This window comes from Mauremys mutica, chromosome 4 (genome assembly GCF_020497125.1).
Source record: "Mauremys mutica isolate MM-2020 ecotype Southern chromosome 4, ASM2049712v1, whole genome shotgun sequence".
Classification (NCBI taxonomy): domain Eukaryota; kingdom Metazoa; phylum Chordata; order Testudines; family Geoemydidae; genus Mauremys; species Mauremys mutica.
Window position 1 is genome coordinate 137,163,609 of NC_059075.1, and position 17,926 is coordinate 137,181,534.

The 17,926-nt window shown below is 42.3% G+C and overlaps 1 protein-coding gene across 1 annotated transcript; it reads right to left on the reverse strand.

Annotated features, from left to right (window-relative positions):
* Nucleotides 1-796: 796 nt before the first annotated feature.
* PPP1R15B (protein phosphatase 1 regulatory subunit 15B) lies at nucleotides 797-11,896 on the reverse strand. Its single transcript, XM_045015527.1, has 2 exons — nucleotides 10,060-11,896; nucleotides 797-4,064 (listed from the first exon to the last, which is right to left on the reverse strand). The coding sequence occupies exons 1-2, from the start codon at nucleotides 11,641-11,643 to the stop codon at nucleotides 3,852-3,854; spliced, it is 1,797 nt and encodes a 598-aa protein (XP_044871462.1). The 5' UTR covers nucleotides 11,644-11,896; the 3' UTR covers nucleotides 797-3,851.
* Between the last annotated feature and the right edge of the window lie 6,030 nt (nucleotides 11,897-17,926).

The window sequence follows — 17,926 nt, forward strand, 5'->3', positions numbered from 1 at the left end:
ATTAGAAGCGATTCTAATTTAAAGCATTAGACATTTAGCTCATGAAACAAAACAAGTCTCAAATAATAAATTCCAATGGAGGGGGGAGAGCAAGTTGGTTTTTTTTTTTAAAATGACAATCCCAAAATACTTTAATCTATATGGATTCACTCCACTATTAAAAACACAACAGCTACTTAACAGCATAACACTACATATCTTGAGAGGGAAGTATCTATACTGACTATAGCATACAAGTATACTACATCCAGTGTCAATTACAAGGGGAATTTCAGCAGACAAAATGTATTATCCAAATGGAAATCTGATCAAGATTAAAGCCCTACTGTTCCAAAAAGGGACACAAGATCTTGATTGCATGTAGCCTGGACCCTAAACTTTATATTTTGCCCAGAAGCTAGACATTTCAGCTATAGAGGATCCCTTACCACCACAGAGTTATTGAGTCAGTGAAGAATGCCAACTTCTGAATCACCAATGCCATTTTCACATCACTTTGTTTTCCCTAAGATCTCTCCAACCTCTGATCAAGCCCATAGCAGCTTAGTTTAAGAAATAACAGCATAAAACTGCTCACATATCAAATAAAATAAGCTTGTTAAAGGAAAACAAAGCACTGTATTTCTCCTTTACAACAGCTGCACATAAAAATTCTATACACGTTCATAGTTTTTACTGGACCACAGCTACTGTCTGTAACAAGGGTACAAGTTACATATAGACATTTAGCAGAGTCTGGTTTGCAGTTTCACCCCACATACCTCATGTAATATCCTTCAAAGACAAAACTTGGCACTATCTTGCAAATATCTTTATTTCAATTTACAAATTAGTTCTGAATAATTTTATTATATACAGAAATATAACAGATATAAAAACCCAACAAATTGGATACAATCAAATCAATTAAAATCTGTATAAAGCCAATTTAGAAGGTTGTCGGGCTTCTAACTTCACCTCTCTAAAATTATATAAAAATAAAATCTGATAATTACAGTTTTGATTTAAAGTTTAAAATTAACAGGTGTTCTTTTAAACACTTATACATACAAAAAACAGCCTTCCACATCCTTCATTACCATTTTAAGATATGTTGTAGGGAAAGGAAAGTGAAAAGAAGACTAAAATTGGTTTGTTTTTGTTTAGGGATTTTATATTGGATTTCTACAACTGAGAGTTTAGTGCCAGAATCCCTTTTTCCTTTTTGCACCTGATACTTTGAAGGGGACAGCAATTTAGTTTGAAGTGCTTATGTAGATATGTACCTCAATGAAAACTATGTTTATTGCTATGATGAAGATGTATGGAAAAGGATTGAGATGCTGTCAGGTTAAAAATTAAGCAGATTCCTTACATATTAAAAACTTAGAATTTTAGTCTAATTTTACTTAATTAGGGACAATGAAAACCCACTAGTCAGTTTCACCCTTTAGCTCCTTTCTAGTTCTTTCAGGGAGTCAATATTTGTATTCCTATGCTTTCACATGATTTCACAACACTAATTAATTAAAACCTCACACAACCCTTGTGAGGTAAGGGAGCATTCCTAATTTTTCAGAGAAATCAAGGCAAAAAGTGACTTGCCTGAAGCTAGAGGGAGACTGGCAGAGCTGGGAAAAGAACTGGATCTCATGTGCTTTAACCACAAGACCATCCTTCCTCTCACTATCACACTGTTTGGCTTGCAAGCACTGAAGGGAAACTGGTGTTTTAAGAGTTGTTACCATTGGAATTTTTTTTTTAAATCATGGAAGCAGTTCTACCGGCTTTATGTTTTGTAAGTTTTTACATAACCCAATTTTGGGTTTTAATTTGACCTGAGATCATTTCTTGAATTGCTAGAAGCTGAAATGGCCAAAAAAAGGGAGGATTCAAAAGGATTTCACTGGAACACACTAATTTAAGACAATTTGCAGGAAAAGGCAATCCAATTCATGCTGGCTCAACAGGGATTAAAAAAACCCAAACCATGGTTGGTGTATAGTTTTTGTATAGCCAATTTTCTGGCCATTCAAGTTTGTCAGACAAGCTCTACAATAAAGTAGACCTTTAATTTTACATGAAGACAGTATATCTTACTGTCTTTTTGAGCAATATTCAACTTCATTCAAATAAAGGAAGGTTACTACTAGTTTAAAACAATAAATAGCTTCTGGTTGAAATAGTAAACTTAGAATGCAACTAAAGAATGCATTTTTCTTCAATGAGAGACATCTTAACTGTCAGCTTCCATGTATATGGTGTTATACTATCAGTTAAGTGAAAGTGCTGAGGCAGGGTGGTATTAATACTGGTTTTCTGTAAAGAAAGTATGTACTTGGGTGTAGCTTTAGAGCTTGTTGAGTTGGTTCAAAAGGCCAAAAACCTGATGTAGAATTCCACTTTTCACTGTCCTTTGCGGGTGAAATGCCATAAGCTGTTAAAGTGAAAACTAAAGCATAACCAGCAGTTGACTGCCCATGATACAGCCTAGGCTCAGACTGTCACCCTCAACATCAGTACATGTACTACATCTTGCATATACAGATCAGGGTAACAGAGCTTTCCAGAATTCTGAAAGAACCTGGACCTACTGCACAACTAGCTTTGATAAGTAGCAGGCAAGAATTTTATATTTAGAAAACACAAGAGTAGCAGCACTGGTAGTTTTTTCAGCTCTCCTGAAATCCAGCTTTAGATCAAAATATTTAAATACATAATCAAAGGTGTTATGTAACAAAGAAAAAACCTGATAAACAAAACTGAATTCTTGAGACAGAGCACTGTTAACTAATACAATTAGGCAAAATAACAAATTTGTTTTACAGAAGTTGGGAAAAAGACAGACAACTGAACTGCTTCAACTACCTATTCAAACTTTAAATCAGAACTGCAATCGTTGGGTTTTGAACCCTATAAATATTTCAGACTCTTTTTCCAAAAGTGCAAAATTCCAAATTAATTGCCACCCTTCTCCTACATATGGCAGACAGAGGCACACAGAGACACTGCAGAGAGGGAGGCAGGGTAGCCCCTCTCCGCCCTGGACTTCTCATGGATCAGGGGGATGGAGGTGGGTAGAATGGGCATCCTCAGACATCCTTGCCTCCTTGGCAGTCCCTCTTCCATCCTCCCCGGCCCCGCCCATGGGCGGCCACGGCCCACCGCAAGCCACACAAGTCTTTGAACCACCGCCTTCCCTGGGCCGCGAAGCTCACAGAGAGCACTAGGCACCTAGCTCCTGGGTGAGAGAAACTGTTCCAATCCCTCTGGGGTGCCCCCTCCACTTCCAACCTACAAGGTAGGCAGGCAGTGACGGACGGCACATGGAGTGGTGCCTGGCACCCGCCAGCCAGCTCCGTGTGACCTCAGGGGACACACACCTGCATTGAGTTCTGTCCCCCTGGTCCAGGGTTGGTTGCCCAGACCGGTCCTGTCTCTCCCCATGCACCCCGTTAATGATCCTTCATTAAGTTCACCTATGGAAACCTTGTTACAACTTTTACTTCCCCTAGATAGTCAAGTTCAACCATCTTCTCGGCACTCCACCAGGGCCATGTCTGATCCTGGCAGGGCCGATCCGAGGACCTCACTAAACCATCCAATTGGTAGTAGCGATGGATGGTGTGTACAAAAGGCATTTATGGGCTGGATTTTACCTAAACAGCTGAGATACGAACTACTTTAAGAGTAATACACTTATATCACTCTTATTCTTCAAGTGACCAAGGTATTTTTTGTTTCCATATCAAATCTGGACATAATTAGGTCTATTTTATTGGCTGAACATTAAATTTGGAAACAGTATTAAAGTTATGCTTAGCTCCCTGTTATAGGAACAGTAGGGTAACAGGGCTACCAAATTTAGGGGGCTAGAAAACATCAAGCATTTTATAGTATATTTCCTGGAGTCTATTAAATATCCTCTGTCTATGCTCTATGGTTAAGCAGTATCCAATAGCATCTTCAGTTTCTTGAATTCGTTTCTGGAACCTGCATCCATCCCGTGCAAGTTCTTCCCAGGGTCCTTTCCGATCTTCTTCACTGCTTACATAATACTCAGTAACTTCTTCAAGGAATGTTACCTATAAAAGAGAAGATATTTATTAAAGCAGGAGTGCTCCACCTTTTTCTGAGGCCCTCCCCTCAACATCCTATCAAAACTCCACGGTCCATGTGTGCCACAACTGTTTTTCTGCACATAAAAACTAGGACCAGCATTAGGGGGTAGCAAGAAGGGCAACTGCCCAGGACCTCATTCCACACGGGGCCCCGTGAAACTAAGTTGCTCAGGTTTGGGCTTCATCTCCTTGCAGTGGGGCTTCGGCTTTCTACCCTTGGCCCCAGCAAGTCTAATTCTGGCCCTACTGGGCGGAGCCCTCTGAAACCTGCTCGTGGAACCCCAGGGGGCTCCAGACCCCTGGTTGACAACCACTGTATTAAAGCACTGGACAATCATTTACACAAAGTGATCTCATTCTTAATTAGTATTTGCAGTTACTGTTACCATATTTTGCCATGAGGGCTCTTAAACTAAAAACTGTCCCAAAAAACTTAATGAAAACATAATTCAATGTTGACTGACTTGTGCAGTGTGGTCTTTGCACTAACATTTGACTGCGACAACACAAGGTTGTAACATGCCTATTTTTAAATGGGTGTATTTTAGTTTATCTTTACAAAGGTAAAAACAGGAGAACTTAGTTCCTGAAGCTTACTTAAGTTGTGTACCGTTCTGAATAGACTCCACGGGTACTACAGTGTAAACAAGAAGCCCCACCATCAATATGGAGAAGAGGATGTCGTACAGTTTTTAAATTTAAGGAAGTGGCACTCTTATAGCTGCATGGCTAAGACAACACAGATCAGTTATTTAGGACTTACAGTGAATTCAGCAGGTGTATTTAAATACCATGTACAGAGTTTTGAAATTACAGTAATGGTATTTTCAAATGTCACAACCCTAAGCTTCATGATGCAGCAAATAAGTATATCTTTAAAGCTATGATCAAACATTTGGCAGGCATGCTACTAAAACAGAGGCAGTATCTTCTTCCATAATGGTTATACAACAATATTTTCACTGTATTTAAAATTGAAACAAAATATTTGGAATCACAATATTAGCTCATAACCCAGCCTAATGCTATTTTAAAGATTTAACGTATTATCCTTCTGTTGTTGGCTTATAAGCTAAAGTGAATGCCATACTGTACTTTAAACTCAACATACAGTATCTAATTATGTACTTCTTAGTTTTGCTACCTTCAGTGTTTCAGATGCAATTAAAACTGAAGCCCTGACTATTTGTCATTACAGATCCCATAGCAATGTTCAGAACAAGTGTATTAATTCCAGTTTCTTGGAAACACTTCACTTTGGACAATTAGCCCTGGTCTACACTACAAACTTATGTCAGTATAACTACATCACTCAGGTGTTGCAAATCCACATCCCCAAGTGAAACAGTTACACCGACCTAACTCCAGATGTAGACAATGCTACATCAATGGAAGGGCTTCTCCCATGGACATAGTTACCGCCTCTCAGGCAGGTGCAGTACCTATGCCAATGGGAGAAGCTCTAGGCGCTGTAGCTGTGTCACTGCAGCACTGTATATTCTGCAAAACATTCTCACTGAGAAGCTGTTCTTTGCATCTCTCTCCTCCCCTTTCGTCCCCCCAAAATGTTTGACTGACATAGCTATTATGGAAACCTTCAGATGGAAAAGAGCTTCTATAACTTAACAAAAAGGCACAAACTTTGGTGCCAACATCTAGACAAAGGCATTTCCAGTACAAATGGATTCTGCATTCAAATAAAACCACAAGAGTGGGGCAATGTGAGTCTATTAGAATTTCCTTAACATTTTAAAGGAGACGTTTAACTTAAGCTGTATAAACTTGCTTAACATTTTCTTAAAAGCTAGCCACTCAGCCAAGAAGCACTTCATTTGCAATCTCAAAATCATCCAGTCTTTTGCCCGTTGCAGGTTAAAGTAATGTAAATGCAGAAATTGCCTAGAATAATTTTTGTACCTCTTAAAATTACATACTTTATACCAGGAAGAGCCATCAGTGCCAGCCACCAGCATAGCTACACTAGGGAGTTATCCCAATTCAAACAGGCAAAGAGGCTATATGCACTAGTGTAGCTTATCCCTGATTGAAACAGGAATAAAGCACACTGGTGCAGGCTGCAGCTTAGCCTTACACTAGGCATTACTCTGGTGGTGCCAAAAGTGAAAATCCCCAGTGTGCACAAGGCCTTAGTTTTACACTTCCTCAAGCCTACTCTATCCAGAATTTCCAGGAGGTTTCAGTTACTGCTGCCACACTCACCCCACACCTGTGTGCACTTTGAGCACTGGCAGAGAGTAAGATAAAGCGTCTATGTAGTGACCTACTGGGCTATTTATCAAAGGGATCATACAAGGACTGATCCAAAAGTGTCAGTCTTAAAACTATTCCAGAAACTCCGTTTTAGCTTTAATTCCCCATTGGAAGTCAAGTCCTTAGTTAATTAACATAGTGTGTTAATAATAGATACCCTGTGTTTTCCTGTTGAATTATTCAAGGTGATTTGCACAATACAGTCTTGACTAAGAAACCCTCTGTCACTTTTAAGCAATCTTTGGGTAACAGATCAGCCACATCTAATTAAATATCTGCTTTCAAATAAACTGGATAGTTACATCAGCCTGTACCTTTGTGGCCTACTAATTTCATCCCCTTTACATCAGTCTACCACACCCCCTTGGGTACAATTACCAACTTTTGTAATATCAAACTAGATATTGCATACAGATCATTGTTCATTCACTGTGTTACTAGGATGGACTACACAAAGGGTTTGAAAATTATTTGAAAATTATTGTATCTAAATTACTACTGCAAACAAGTGAAATAGGTAAGGTGTTCCTAAAAATGCAAATTTCATGCACTCCAATAAAATGTTTTTAAAAGCCTTCATCTGACATGCAGCAAGATCTTGAAGATAAAAGAATAAGTATATGAACCTTTATATAAGTGCACCAAGTGGCTCTTTAGAATGCCTACACAAAGCCATAAAAATAAGTATAATCCAAGAACAGAAAGTAAATATCTACTTGGAGTTAGTTTGCACATAATTATACTGACATCAAACTACAAGTTGCAGCTGGAATGTTTTCATATAGTAGCAAATTCCACTAGCCACTTTGTGTGTGTGTGTGTATGTGCTATGTAGTATACATGCATACTTTTTAAAACTAAACCCTTCAGGTGAGGGATTCCGATCTTTGTCTAACATATTGTCCATTATAGAGTGTTATGTATACTTTCAACATTACATGAAGTGCACTTCGCACCAAATGGTTGCTTCTAAAACAAGTCACTTTCTAGAATCTTTTTTCAGTCTCATGTCTTCACTGTTTCCACAAAACAGAATTAAAAGCTATTCAGTGTTAAATTTGCATTTTAAATTTTTAATGTTAATTTGTTGCTGCAACTCAGCTAATTTTTTATAAACGTAGTTATACTTAATTTGAAGAGTTTCAAATGATGAAGTGGGACTTTACAGTGAAATACTAAGAGAGCTGGACTACTGACATACACACATGTACCCCAAGTGACTGTAGGGAAGTTCACCTACACAGCAATTCACCAGTGCCTGCCCCAGGTCAGCTGACTCAGGCTCATGCTCGGGGACTGTCAAATTGCTATGTAAGTGTTCAGGCTCAGACAAGAGCCAGAGCTTTGGGACCTGAGATGACCCCACCAAGCCAGAGTCAGCCACAGCCCTGCCTTGGGTCTTTTGTTTGAGTGTTGACATACCATTAGGGGCTCTTTCAAACTCACCTCTGAGCTATGGCTCAGAAAATGAGAACGCTGATCTAGATGGCTCTACTCTTCTAAAGGAATAGGACTCAATCTGATCAGAGAGCACAGTTAGGTGCTATAGAGCCATTGATTCTTCACTTCATCTTCAAAAGTATGCTAGAATGGGACATAGGTCAAGCTACTTTCTGTTAAATAGCTGAAATGCTAAATTCCCATAATCATGGTAAAGGCTAACAGATATACATATAGTTTTAGGCTCAAACAGCCATAGTTTTTATAGTCCATCCCAGTAGCAGGAAGGGGTGGGGTCAACAGCATCCAAAGAAAACTATCAACCTTAAGCTCCCATCTCCCAGCAAGTCTGCTGTTGCAAAAATTCTGCTATTGTCAGAGGAAAGAAACCCAGGAATAGAAATATAATTTCGAAAATAAAGATTTTAAAGTAGAGATGTTAAAAACAAACTAAAATAAATCAGTCAAGCAGTAGCACTTGATGCTAGGTGAGTCAGGAAGTACAAAATGCCACTCCCTGACCTAGCAGAGGTTAAAAGCACAACCATCATAAGATGGCAAGGGAGAGAAGATTGAGATGTAGTTCTTGCTAGTCAAACCCTCAGGGAGGTGCTCAAAAGGGAAATGCTCTCCTTTCTCCTATAAGGAAAAGCTGGCAAACTACTTCAAATCACAATGTTATCAGATCATGTCTGGAAGAAAGGGTACTTGGAATGTCAGGTGAAAGACTGGGAAACTGGCCTATTCATGAAGCTTTTTTTTTTTCCCCAGACTGTCCCCAAGCCAGGCTATTTTGATAAGCTGTTACAGTATCATGGAACTCAATCTTACAAACCCTTACATGGGGTTTGCAAAATTTGACACTGTCTTACAATATGCTTGTAAAGGGACTCAATTTATAGTAGCCTAAAAGTAATAGTTAACTTTTTTAGACAGCTATATAAGCTAAATCCTAGTACACAAGATCAATTTCAATCCAGCAAGCCAACTCCTCAGAGACTTGGTAACAAAACCTGTGAACCAATACACAGATCTCCATACTTGCCTATTTATATTTAGAACTATAGTGTTAAAATATTTTAACTAATTCCTTGGATTACTATAGAGAATACTTCAATCTGACTAATAAGAATTGTTTAAACTCAACAGAAGTGTTATTATGCATTTTTTAAAAAAGACTGTTTTCAAAGTGTCTATAAGAACCAAGTTCTTGACTTCTGTTACCAAGTGTTAAGATACTATAGTATTAAAGAGTTTCCTCCCATTGCACTAGAAGTACGATTAAAACGACCATGTGCTATTACACAAACTAGTTTAATAAACTTACTTGGCTACAATCTGAAGAGATCATTTCTGGGTAATTTATAAAATGGAAATATGGGCCTGACACAAATACAAACATTTGTATGTCACATTAATTTTTTTGGTAAGGAAAGATTAAAAGAAAACAAGGAATTTTTACTAAATCCTTAATGCTTCCAGATGCTGTCAGAAGAAAAACAAAAACAGTAGACAGGGTCAGAACCCAAAAAGTGCAAGGAAATCCTGCTTTAAAATGAAAGTGAAATTCCAGAACTCAGAGGATTATGGAAACAAAAGTTTGTTAACTCACATCATAACACATCACTGTTTGCCATTTTATCAAAAACTTGATGTACACTCAAATATTAATTGAACAATTAGCTTTTAAGCTTGTTGCGGGAGTGACCATCTCTTGCTATGGGTAAAAGTTGCCACCACTAACTTCCAGAATACTTCCTTATGTTTTCACTTTTTGTTCTAAGCAATGGACCCCTGATCCTGAGTTAAGTGCCTAGGCACTAAAGCAGAACCTAAGTTACGAACATCAACTGATTGCTCAACCACACATCTCATTTGGAACCAGAAGTACACAATCAGGCAGCAGCAGAGACCAAAAAAGCATATACAGTACAGTACTGTGTTAAACAGAAGATAGTAACAAAATAAAGGGAAAGTTTAAAAAAGATTTAACAAGGTAAGGAAACTCTCTGTGCTTGTTTCATTTAAATTAAGATGTTTAAAAGCAGCATTTTTCTTCTGCATAGTAAAGTTTCAAAGCTGTATTAAGTCAATGCTCAGATGTAAACTTTTAAAAGAATAACATTTTGTTCATAGGTATGAACTTTTCAGAGTTATGAATAACCTCCACTCCAGAGGTGTTCATAACTCTAAGTTCAACTGTACCACAATACCAGTACATAAGTACATGAACTAACATGAAATATACCTTTTTTCTCTTGGTATTTGTATGTTTCTCTCCAAAAAGAATGCCATGCTGCACAATATCTGTGACCCCACAGTTATGGTTCTCCAGCAGCTGCACCTGACAGGTGAATAAGAGATTGCTCTGAGAGCTGACCAGACACAGCCCTGATGCTCCTTCTAAGTCCTGCTTCCCTTTCTTTTTTGCAGTTTGAAAGGGTGCCTTGAAATTGAAAGGGTTATAGGGATCATCTGAGTTACAGAATGAGTTCCAAAGTTCCAAATTATCTTCCTCATCTGCACTATTACACTCCCATTCCTCATCCTCTTCAGAGCTGAGGGCAGGAGAGCCAGGAAGGCTTTCGGCCCATGAAGAATCCTCCTCTACATATGACTCACCAGACAAATCTTTCTCTGAATTATTAACAGCAGTTCGAATGGCAGCTGTAAAGTTCTGAGGGTTATAAGGATCCAAACTGCAGAAGGAGTTCCAGAGGTGCTGGCTCTCACTATCCTGGCTAGTAGAGTCTGAATCTGAGAGGGACCCCTCGCTATCAAACCCATCATCATCATCCCCATCCCAGTCTTCCTCACCCTCTGAACTTTCCTCTCCACTGGAACTGCCCCTGATAATGTAGTCTATCAGTTTGTTAGCGCAGGCAGGCCTGGATGACACTGGCAGGTCTTGCTCGATATCAGAATCCTCATCTTCATCCTCTTCCGAGAGGGTCTCTTCCTCAGCTGCCTCCTCCTCAGGACTCCATACTTCCTGTTCTAGGGGGCTCTCTCCAGCTTGCCCCACTATGCTGTGCTCAGGCAGTTCCTCGGGGCATCTCAGCTCCCAGGCATCACACTTCTGCTTTAGATCCTCTTGGTTGTTACCCCTGTGCTGCTGTTCCTCCTCCAGGCTGTGGTAGCCGTGGTCCGGTTCAGGCACGGGCAAGCAATTAGTCGCCAGCTGTTGCTGCTGGAGGAACTCCAGGCGCTTGGTGCGGAGGTGCTGGATTTCCGGGAGCCCCTCCCGGGATGGGGGTCCCCGCCAGCCGTCCGCGGGGAGCTCGGTGCTCAAGGGCTGGGGCAGGTGGCTCTTGTCGGTGCAGCAGGCTTGGCCGTAGCCGGACCCCGGACTGCCGCCGGGGCCCAGCACGTAGGAGACCAGGTCCACTTGCCGGACACTGAGCGGGGCCAGGCCGGTCCGCACCAGCCCAGCTCCCCACAGCGGCTGGGCAGGCTCCAGGCTGCTCTTCCGGCGCATCTCCGGGGCGTTGTCCGGCCAGCGCAGCTCCCCGTCGGCCCAACTCAGTGAAGCGGCGGCCTCGGAGAGCAGCAGAAGAGGCGCGGCCTGAGATCCCCCCGCGGGAGGCTCCCCCGCCGCCGGGCACAGGGCGCTGCTCAGCCCCTGCCCGGGCAGCAGCCGGTGGAGGAGACCGGGCAGTGGGGAAAGCAGCTGCGAGACGAGCCGCAGCCAGGAGAAGGGGGCGCTAAGCTGGGGCTGGGCCGCCACGGCGGGAGCCGGGGGACAGGGGCCGAGCTTCAGCCAGGTGAGTCCTAACCAGGAGCTAGCCTGGCCGAGCCCGGGGCTCGCCTGCTCCCGCTTCCTCGGCTCCATAGCGGAGCTCCTCAGCGCTCCCCGCGGCCCGGCCGCTTCTCCGGCACCGGAATCCAGCTGCTGCCTGCGGAAGCTCGGGATCTCCTAGCGGCGTCGCGGTCTCCTCTCAGGCAGGGCTCCATAGTGCGGCGGGCCAGCAGTCCCCTCAGGCCAGCGACGGCACCATGGAGCCCGGCCCGGCCGGCTGCCCGGCCTGAAGTAGCGAGAACAAAATGGCGTCGGAGCCGCGAGAGCAACGGTTAAACCGCCCACCCGGCGCGAGACCCACACTCCGCGAGCGCGCGCCCGCGGCCAACTCCCATTGACCTGACAGGGCTCAGGGAGGAGTGGGCAGGGCCGCTTCGCAACATCCTGGCAACTGCGTCACCGCCCCCAGCCTATGATTGGTTCCTCGCTGGACTACAACCCCCCACCCACCCGAGCTGCTGCCTGCTGGAGATACCGCCCGCACCCTACCGGAGAATTGCATCAGCCACGGAGGAGAAAGGGGAAGAGCGCGTGCGCTGCACAGCCACCGCCCGTCACGCACAAGGCCTTGCGGAGCCTGTTGCACGGCAGCGCCCCCTCTGGACATCTGCGGGAACTGCACCCCTATTGCTGTCCTGCCTCCAGCGCCTCCTGGCTGCATCCTCGACCCCTCTCCCCCGACTCCAGCTCCCCCTGGTTCCCCGGGGGCTGCGCTGGAAACTGCCCCCTACCCTGTGCCTCCCCCTGGCTCCACAGCGCCCCCTTGCCTTGGGGGCAGCAGGGATGACAAGGCACTGCTGTGGCACTGAGCACTCCCCACCCAGCTTTGCTTCTCATGGGCAGGACCCTGTCCCACTGGGCTGGGGTTCCCTGTGCTCCTGGGAACCTCCCTCAAAAAGCAGGGCCTAGCGCTCAACATCCCATCCCCAGCTGCAGGCTCCAGGGGGAGTAGTGGGGTTCCTTCCCTACCCTCAGGCTCCCTAACCCCAGACTGGCAGCTACCCCATTGACGTACGCTTGCAGGGGCTTCTCCACCAGTGACCATGGATTTAATATTTCATGAAGAGCCATCCATTTCTCCAGACCTTCTTGCTGCCATCCTGCTAGATGTCTGGCAAAGCCCCAGCTGCAATAGGGATCAGCTAGTATGTTACAGCAGCTCTGTCTTAGGGCAGGTCTACACTAAGGGCGGGGGTCGAACTAGGGTACGCAAGTTCAGCTACGTGAATAGCGTAGCTGAATTCAAAGTATCCTAGTTCGAACTACTCACCCGTCCAGACGCTGCGGAATCGAAGTCCGCAGCTCCAAGGTCGACTCCGCCACCGCCTTTTGCAGTGGTGGAGTACCGGAGTCGACCACGGCGCTTCCGGAGTTCGAACTATCGCGTCCAGATTAGACGCGATAGTTCGAACTCCGAGAAGTCGAACTCACCGCGTCGACCCGGCTGGTAAGTATAGACTAGCCCTTAGAAGAGGATATGGGCACAGCACTGGCAGTGGAGCAAAACATTGATGGTAGGAGTGGGTGGGTGGTACCTTTCCTACATCTTGTTGCAGTATCCTTGCTCTCATGGAGAGGCAGCCACACAGTCTTGGAAACACTGTCCTAGAGGCTGCACTGCAGAACGGACTGGTAAACAGAATCTGGAGGAAAAGAAGCAGCCGTGCTCCACCGTCTGATTGCAATGGAGCCAAAACTACATTGTGTCCTGCAATACATTCTGCACTCTCAGTTCAGAGATTCCAAATGATGAGATGTTCATTCCTTCTTTCTTGAGGAGTTTGTTCCTTAGCCAATGAGGCCATTTTTCCTAAAACCCATCTTAAATTTTCCTTTTAATTTTAATCCCACTTCTAATTACACCCCTTGTACTTAGTATATTACTGTTTGCAGCTCCTCTGAGACTTATGAAAATCTCCCACCTGAACCCATGTTCTGCAGTTTGGCCAGGCTGTATTAATGTAGTCCTTTTAGTCTTTTATCTTAAGTCTATTAAATCCTTTATTTTTAGACTTGGCTAAGAGGCAAAGAGCAGTTATGAAATGAAATAGAAAGTGTGGGGGAAAAATGCCTGTGGCAGGTAGTTATCAGCTGGCATAGGGTGAGGCTGCTTTGCAAACAGTGATAAGAGGCTGGTAACCACATTATCAAAGGGCACATTCACCAAGGTAAAGATAATATTAACAAAATGTCAATTTCTTGTTTGGGCTTTTTATAAACTTGTTTGCACTTTTAAATATAGTTATAAGAATGTCATAACCAAAATGTTTTAAAATAACAATTTATGCATAAAGCTAACCAAACATTTTCAACAGGTTTCCACCTTTGGCTCCCAAACATAATAGAACATCATGACAGTATACCCTCAAATACCCTCAAAGTATTTGCATGTATGTGTATTTAAAATTTATTTTGGTTTAATTTTATAGTTGGTTTACGTCAGGAGTGATGTGTAGTAAGAGGAGGCCCTATGATATAAACCTTGGTATCAGAGGCCCGATATGAGGCCTGAGGCCTGAACTAAAGTAATGGTCAAGACTTTGCTAACATAAAGCAAAGTTAAGCTGTGAGCCAGAGGCAGGCCCTGCTCACAGAAGCTGGCAAGGAAAGGGCTGATGCTACAAGAAGATACGTACCTAAAAGGTACTGAACACTAGATATCAGAACATTCACATACTTGCACATTCCACACAGATAACAAAGAACAGGCTGGCCCATCTCAATGACATACGTCAGGAGTGATGTATCATCCCAATGACAGGGGCAAAAGGAAATGTGCAAGGAAAGGGATGGGGGGGAGTGGAAAGTCCCGCCACTGACTGAGCCGAGTCCATTGACCGTGGGCGCATATTCGTAGTATGCCCTGAGTTAGGCTCAAAAACCTACAGGGAACTATTATTGTGTCCAATACGGCAATAAACCTGGTCGACGTGCCTTCGTACCTTACTAGACTCTGTGGTCATTGGGGGTTCTCTTCGGGTCTGCTGTGTCAGCTATCTGCAGAACTGGGGCAGCACACAGAGGGAACACACGCACGCAGCCGAGTGATATCAACAAGGAGAAAGCAGAGCACCACACCGGTAGCACTCTAACAACAGTCACCCTACCTCATATTCAAGCATAACAATCCTTTTCCAATCTGGGCTTGTAGTCTGGCCTTTTTACTTTGCTATGTAGCAACACGCTCCTATTAGGGTAATTACAGTTACCACCTGTATCATTATTAGTAGGCTGAGTATTTTGAAATATTGGGATAGGCATTATTACAGTGCTATGAATATGAGAAGTAAAACCAAAATTTTGAGTAGTGACATTACAAATGAGGCCTTTATATATAAATTTATTGTAATTAGTTATTATACAGTACTGTCCATCCATGTTACAGGCAGGGGCGGCTCTAGCAATTTCGCCGCCCCAAGCACGGCGGCACTCCACGGGGGGCGCTCTGGCGGTCACCGGTCCTGCGGCTCTGGTGGACCTCCTGCAGACGTGCCTGTGGAGGGTCCGCTGGTCCTGCGGCTCCGGTGGAGCATCCGCAGGCACGCCTGCGGGAGGTCCACCGGAGCCGCCTGCCGCCCTCCCGCTGACCGGCGGAGCACCCCCCACGGCATGCCGCCCCAAGCACGCGCTGGTTGTCACCCTCTTGTAAGCTTCGCTGCGCAAAAAACAGGAACGGCTAGTTTCTCTGTTCCATTGGTTGCATTGCTCTGTGACACACCAGGAGTTGACATCGATGCAGTTTTTTCTTATAGATGCTGCCTTCCAGCTAACCTACTGAATGGGTAGTAGCCAATTTATCAAATATCGCTGTGTCAGGCGTTAGTATTAGTACCCAGACAATGAACAAGATTGTTTTGAATAACGTGCTTCAGTTAGGATGCAGTGTCACTGCCCCCCCCCCAATTGTGACTAGTATGAACAGGGGATTTGTTTACACAATTTGTAGTTACTATAAAACTTAATTTCTTTACCAATTTGTTTTTTCCTTACCTTGTTGTTTGCTGCCATTAGTTTGTTAATTTTTACCTGTGTGTTGGTGAAACAGTTTAGCAATGTTATGCACACTGTGAATGGTATACAGCAAGAATACAGTAATACTGCAATAATAGTTGCTTTTACACAGTAGCCAAATTCCTCCATATTTCCGTGCTAAAGATTTAAAGTCACTGGCACATAAATCCACTTTGCTTAATATGCAGTTTAAATGACAGTCAGATGTGGTCCAGCTAGCTGATTGCCTACTTAATTGTCCATATGTGGTAGACTGTGTACTTGACCAGTCTGTTATTTATAAAGCACTTCATTTTTATTTTCTTGATGCTTGGGGTTTTCTTCCCTGTGTTCTGATATCTTCTGGTGGCTTTAGGGTGTGATATCTTCTGGTGGTTCTGGCCTGTGGAATGCAACCTTAAACAACTTAAATTAGTTAACATCATAAAGTTTTGCTTGTTTGTTTACATTTCTCTTGTTTTCAGTAACCCAAATTTAATACACAAATTAACTTTATTTACAATGTAATAGGGACCAACTGTTTTATAACACAAGCTATACTTTTGCAATTGTTGTACAGACGTTCATTTTCACTTGAGGTGCATTAGGTTTAACTGCTAAAATAGATGCTCACAATCTTCTAGGAGAAGTTGCATTGCTTTCCCCTGCTGAGCACTCTGTTTTAGCAAAAGAGTTAGTAACAGAATTTTTACCCAAGCTTTTTAGAGTTAATTTGCTTATGCTACCATTTCCACTTCTGCTAACTGTTTAGAAGCACAAACTTTAATAAACACTACTTTCCTTTAACATAACATAAAAAAGAATAAAAATTAAACCAAAATGAATTTTAAATACAAATCTATGCAAATACCTGCAGGCTATTAAACTTTCATGACACTTGTGTTTGGGAGACAAAGGTGGAAACCTGTTGAAATTGTTTGGTTAGCTTTAGGCATAAACTGTTATTTTTAAACAAACATTTTTATAACTATATTTAAAAGTGCAAACAAGAAACCCAAACAAGAAATTGACATTTTGTTAATATTACCTTTACCTTAATGTGGAGGTTTCCCTTTGCATTTTTTCTTTAAATTAAAAAAAAAACAAAAAAAAACCAAAAAACGTGATTCATAAAAGAGATTTGTGGGTGCAATTGCATTATTTATTAAGGCAGAAATTTATGTCCATATATTTATAACTGAGACCTTTTTGAACTTTGCAAAAAATAATAATTCATGTTAATATTATGTTTATATCCCAACCATAATATTAAAATAGTGTAGCACTACTTCTGTTTAAAAAATGCATAACATTGACTTTTGTTGCAACAAAATAAAAACAATCAAAAAAAGTAATGTGACACACACAACGTACATCACAGGACAACATACATGACATACAGGACAAACTTACAATTAAACAAATGGCACCATTTGTTTAATTGTAAGTTACTTATTTTATACAAGATAAGGCATTAAGACTTCAGTTATTAATGCAATGTATTTTTAAAAACAGACAAGGAAACAGAAGGGTTAAATATTTAAATAAGCAAGTTATTCCCCTTTTATTTAATCTTTTAATAAAAATTGATAATTCATATTGTTATTTTCCCTCTTTGGTGTATTAATTTAGTAACGTCGGGCATTTTCCATTACTTTTCATTACTTTATTTAAAAACTCTAATATTTGAAACATGGGCTTTCCTTATTTCCATATGGCAAACAGTGGTTAGGATTAGACGCAGAGTCTGCATTTCTGTTGCTAGGCAACCATATATTTAAGAACGTTAGGAATATTTCCAGCTGTTGCATTCCTGAAGGGTAAAAATAATTAATTTACTGGATTTATTTAAAGTTTTGACCTTGTTTTCTCTTTGCTTGTTTGCTGTTTTTGTTTAGTTTTCAGTTGCTTTATTTTTTTTGAGGTTCTGTAGAAACTATAACTTTTAAAACAAAGAGGGAGAGCAGAAGTGAGGAGAGGCAGGGGAAAAGAGCGGAAGAGCAGCCTAGGAAGGGAGGGATACCAGAGCCAAGAGCAGTGGTTCTCAAACTTTTGTACTGGTGACCCCTTTCACATAGCAAGCCTCTGAGTGCAACCCCCCTTATAAATTAAAAACACTTTTTAATATATTTAACATCATTATAAATGCTGGAGGCAAAATGGGGTTTGGGGTGGAGGCTGACAGCTCACGACCCCCGATATAATAACCTTGTGACCTCCTGAGGGGTCCCGACCCCCAGTTTGAGAACCCCTGGCCAAGAGAGATTAATTCTATCAAGTTATCTTAAAATACAGGCAGCAGCAGCGAGTTTAGCAAACTGAGAAA

What these genes read in the sequence shown, in the direction of transcription:
- PPP1R15B (XM_045015527.1), bottom strand. Translation starts at nt 11,643, where the DNA reads ATGGAGCCGAGGAAGCGGGAGCAGGCGAGCCCCGGGCTCGGCCAGGCT. An exon ending in CAAATACCAAGAGAAAAAAG is followed by an intron (nt 4,065 to 10,059) that starts GTATATTTCATG and finishes TCTCTTTTATAG; the next exon opens with GTAACATTCCTTGAAGAAGT.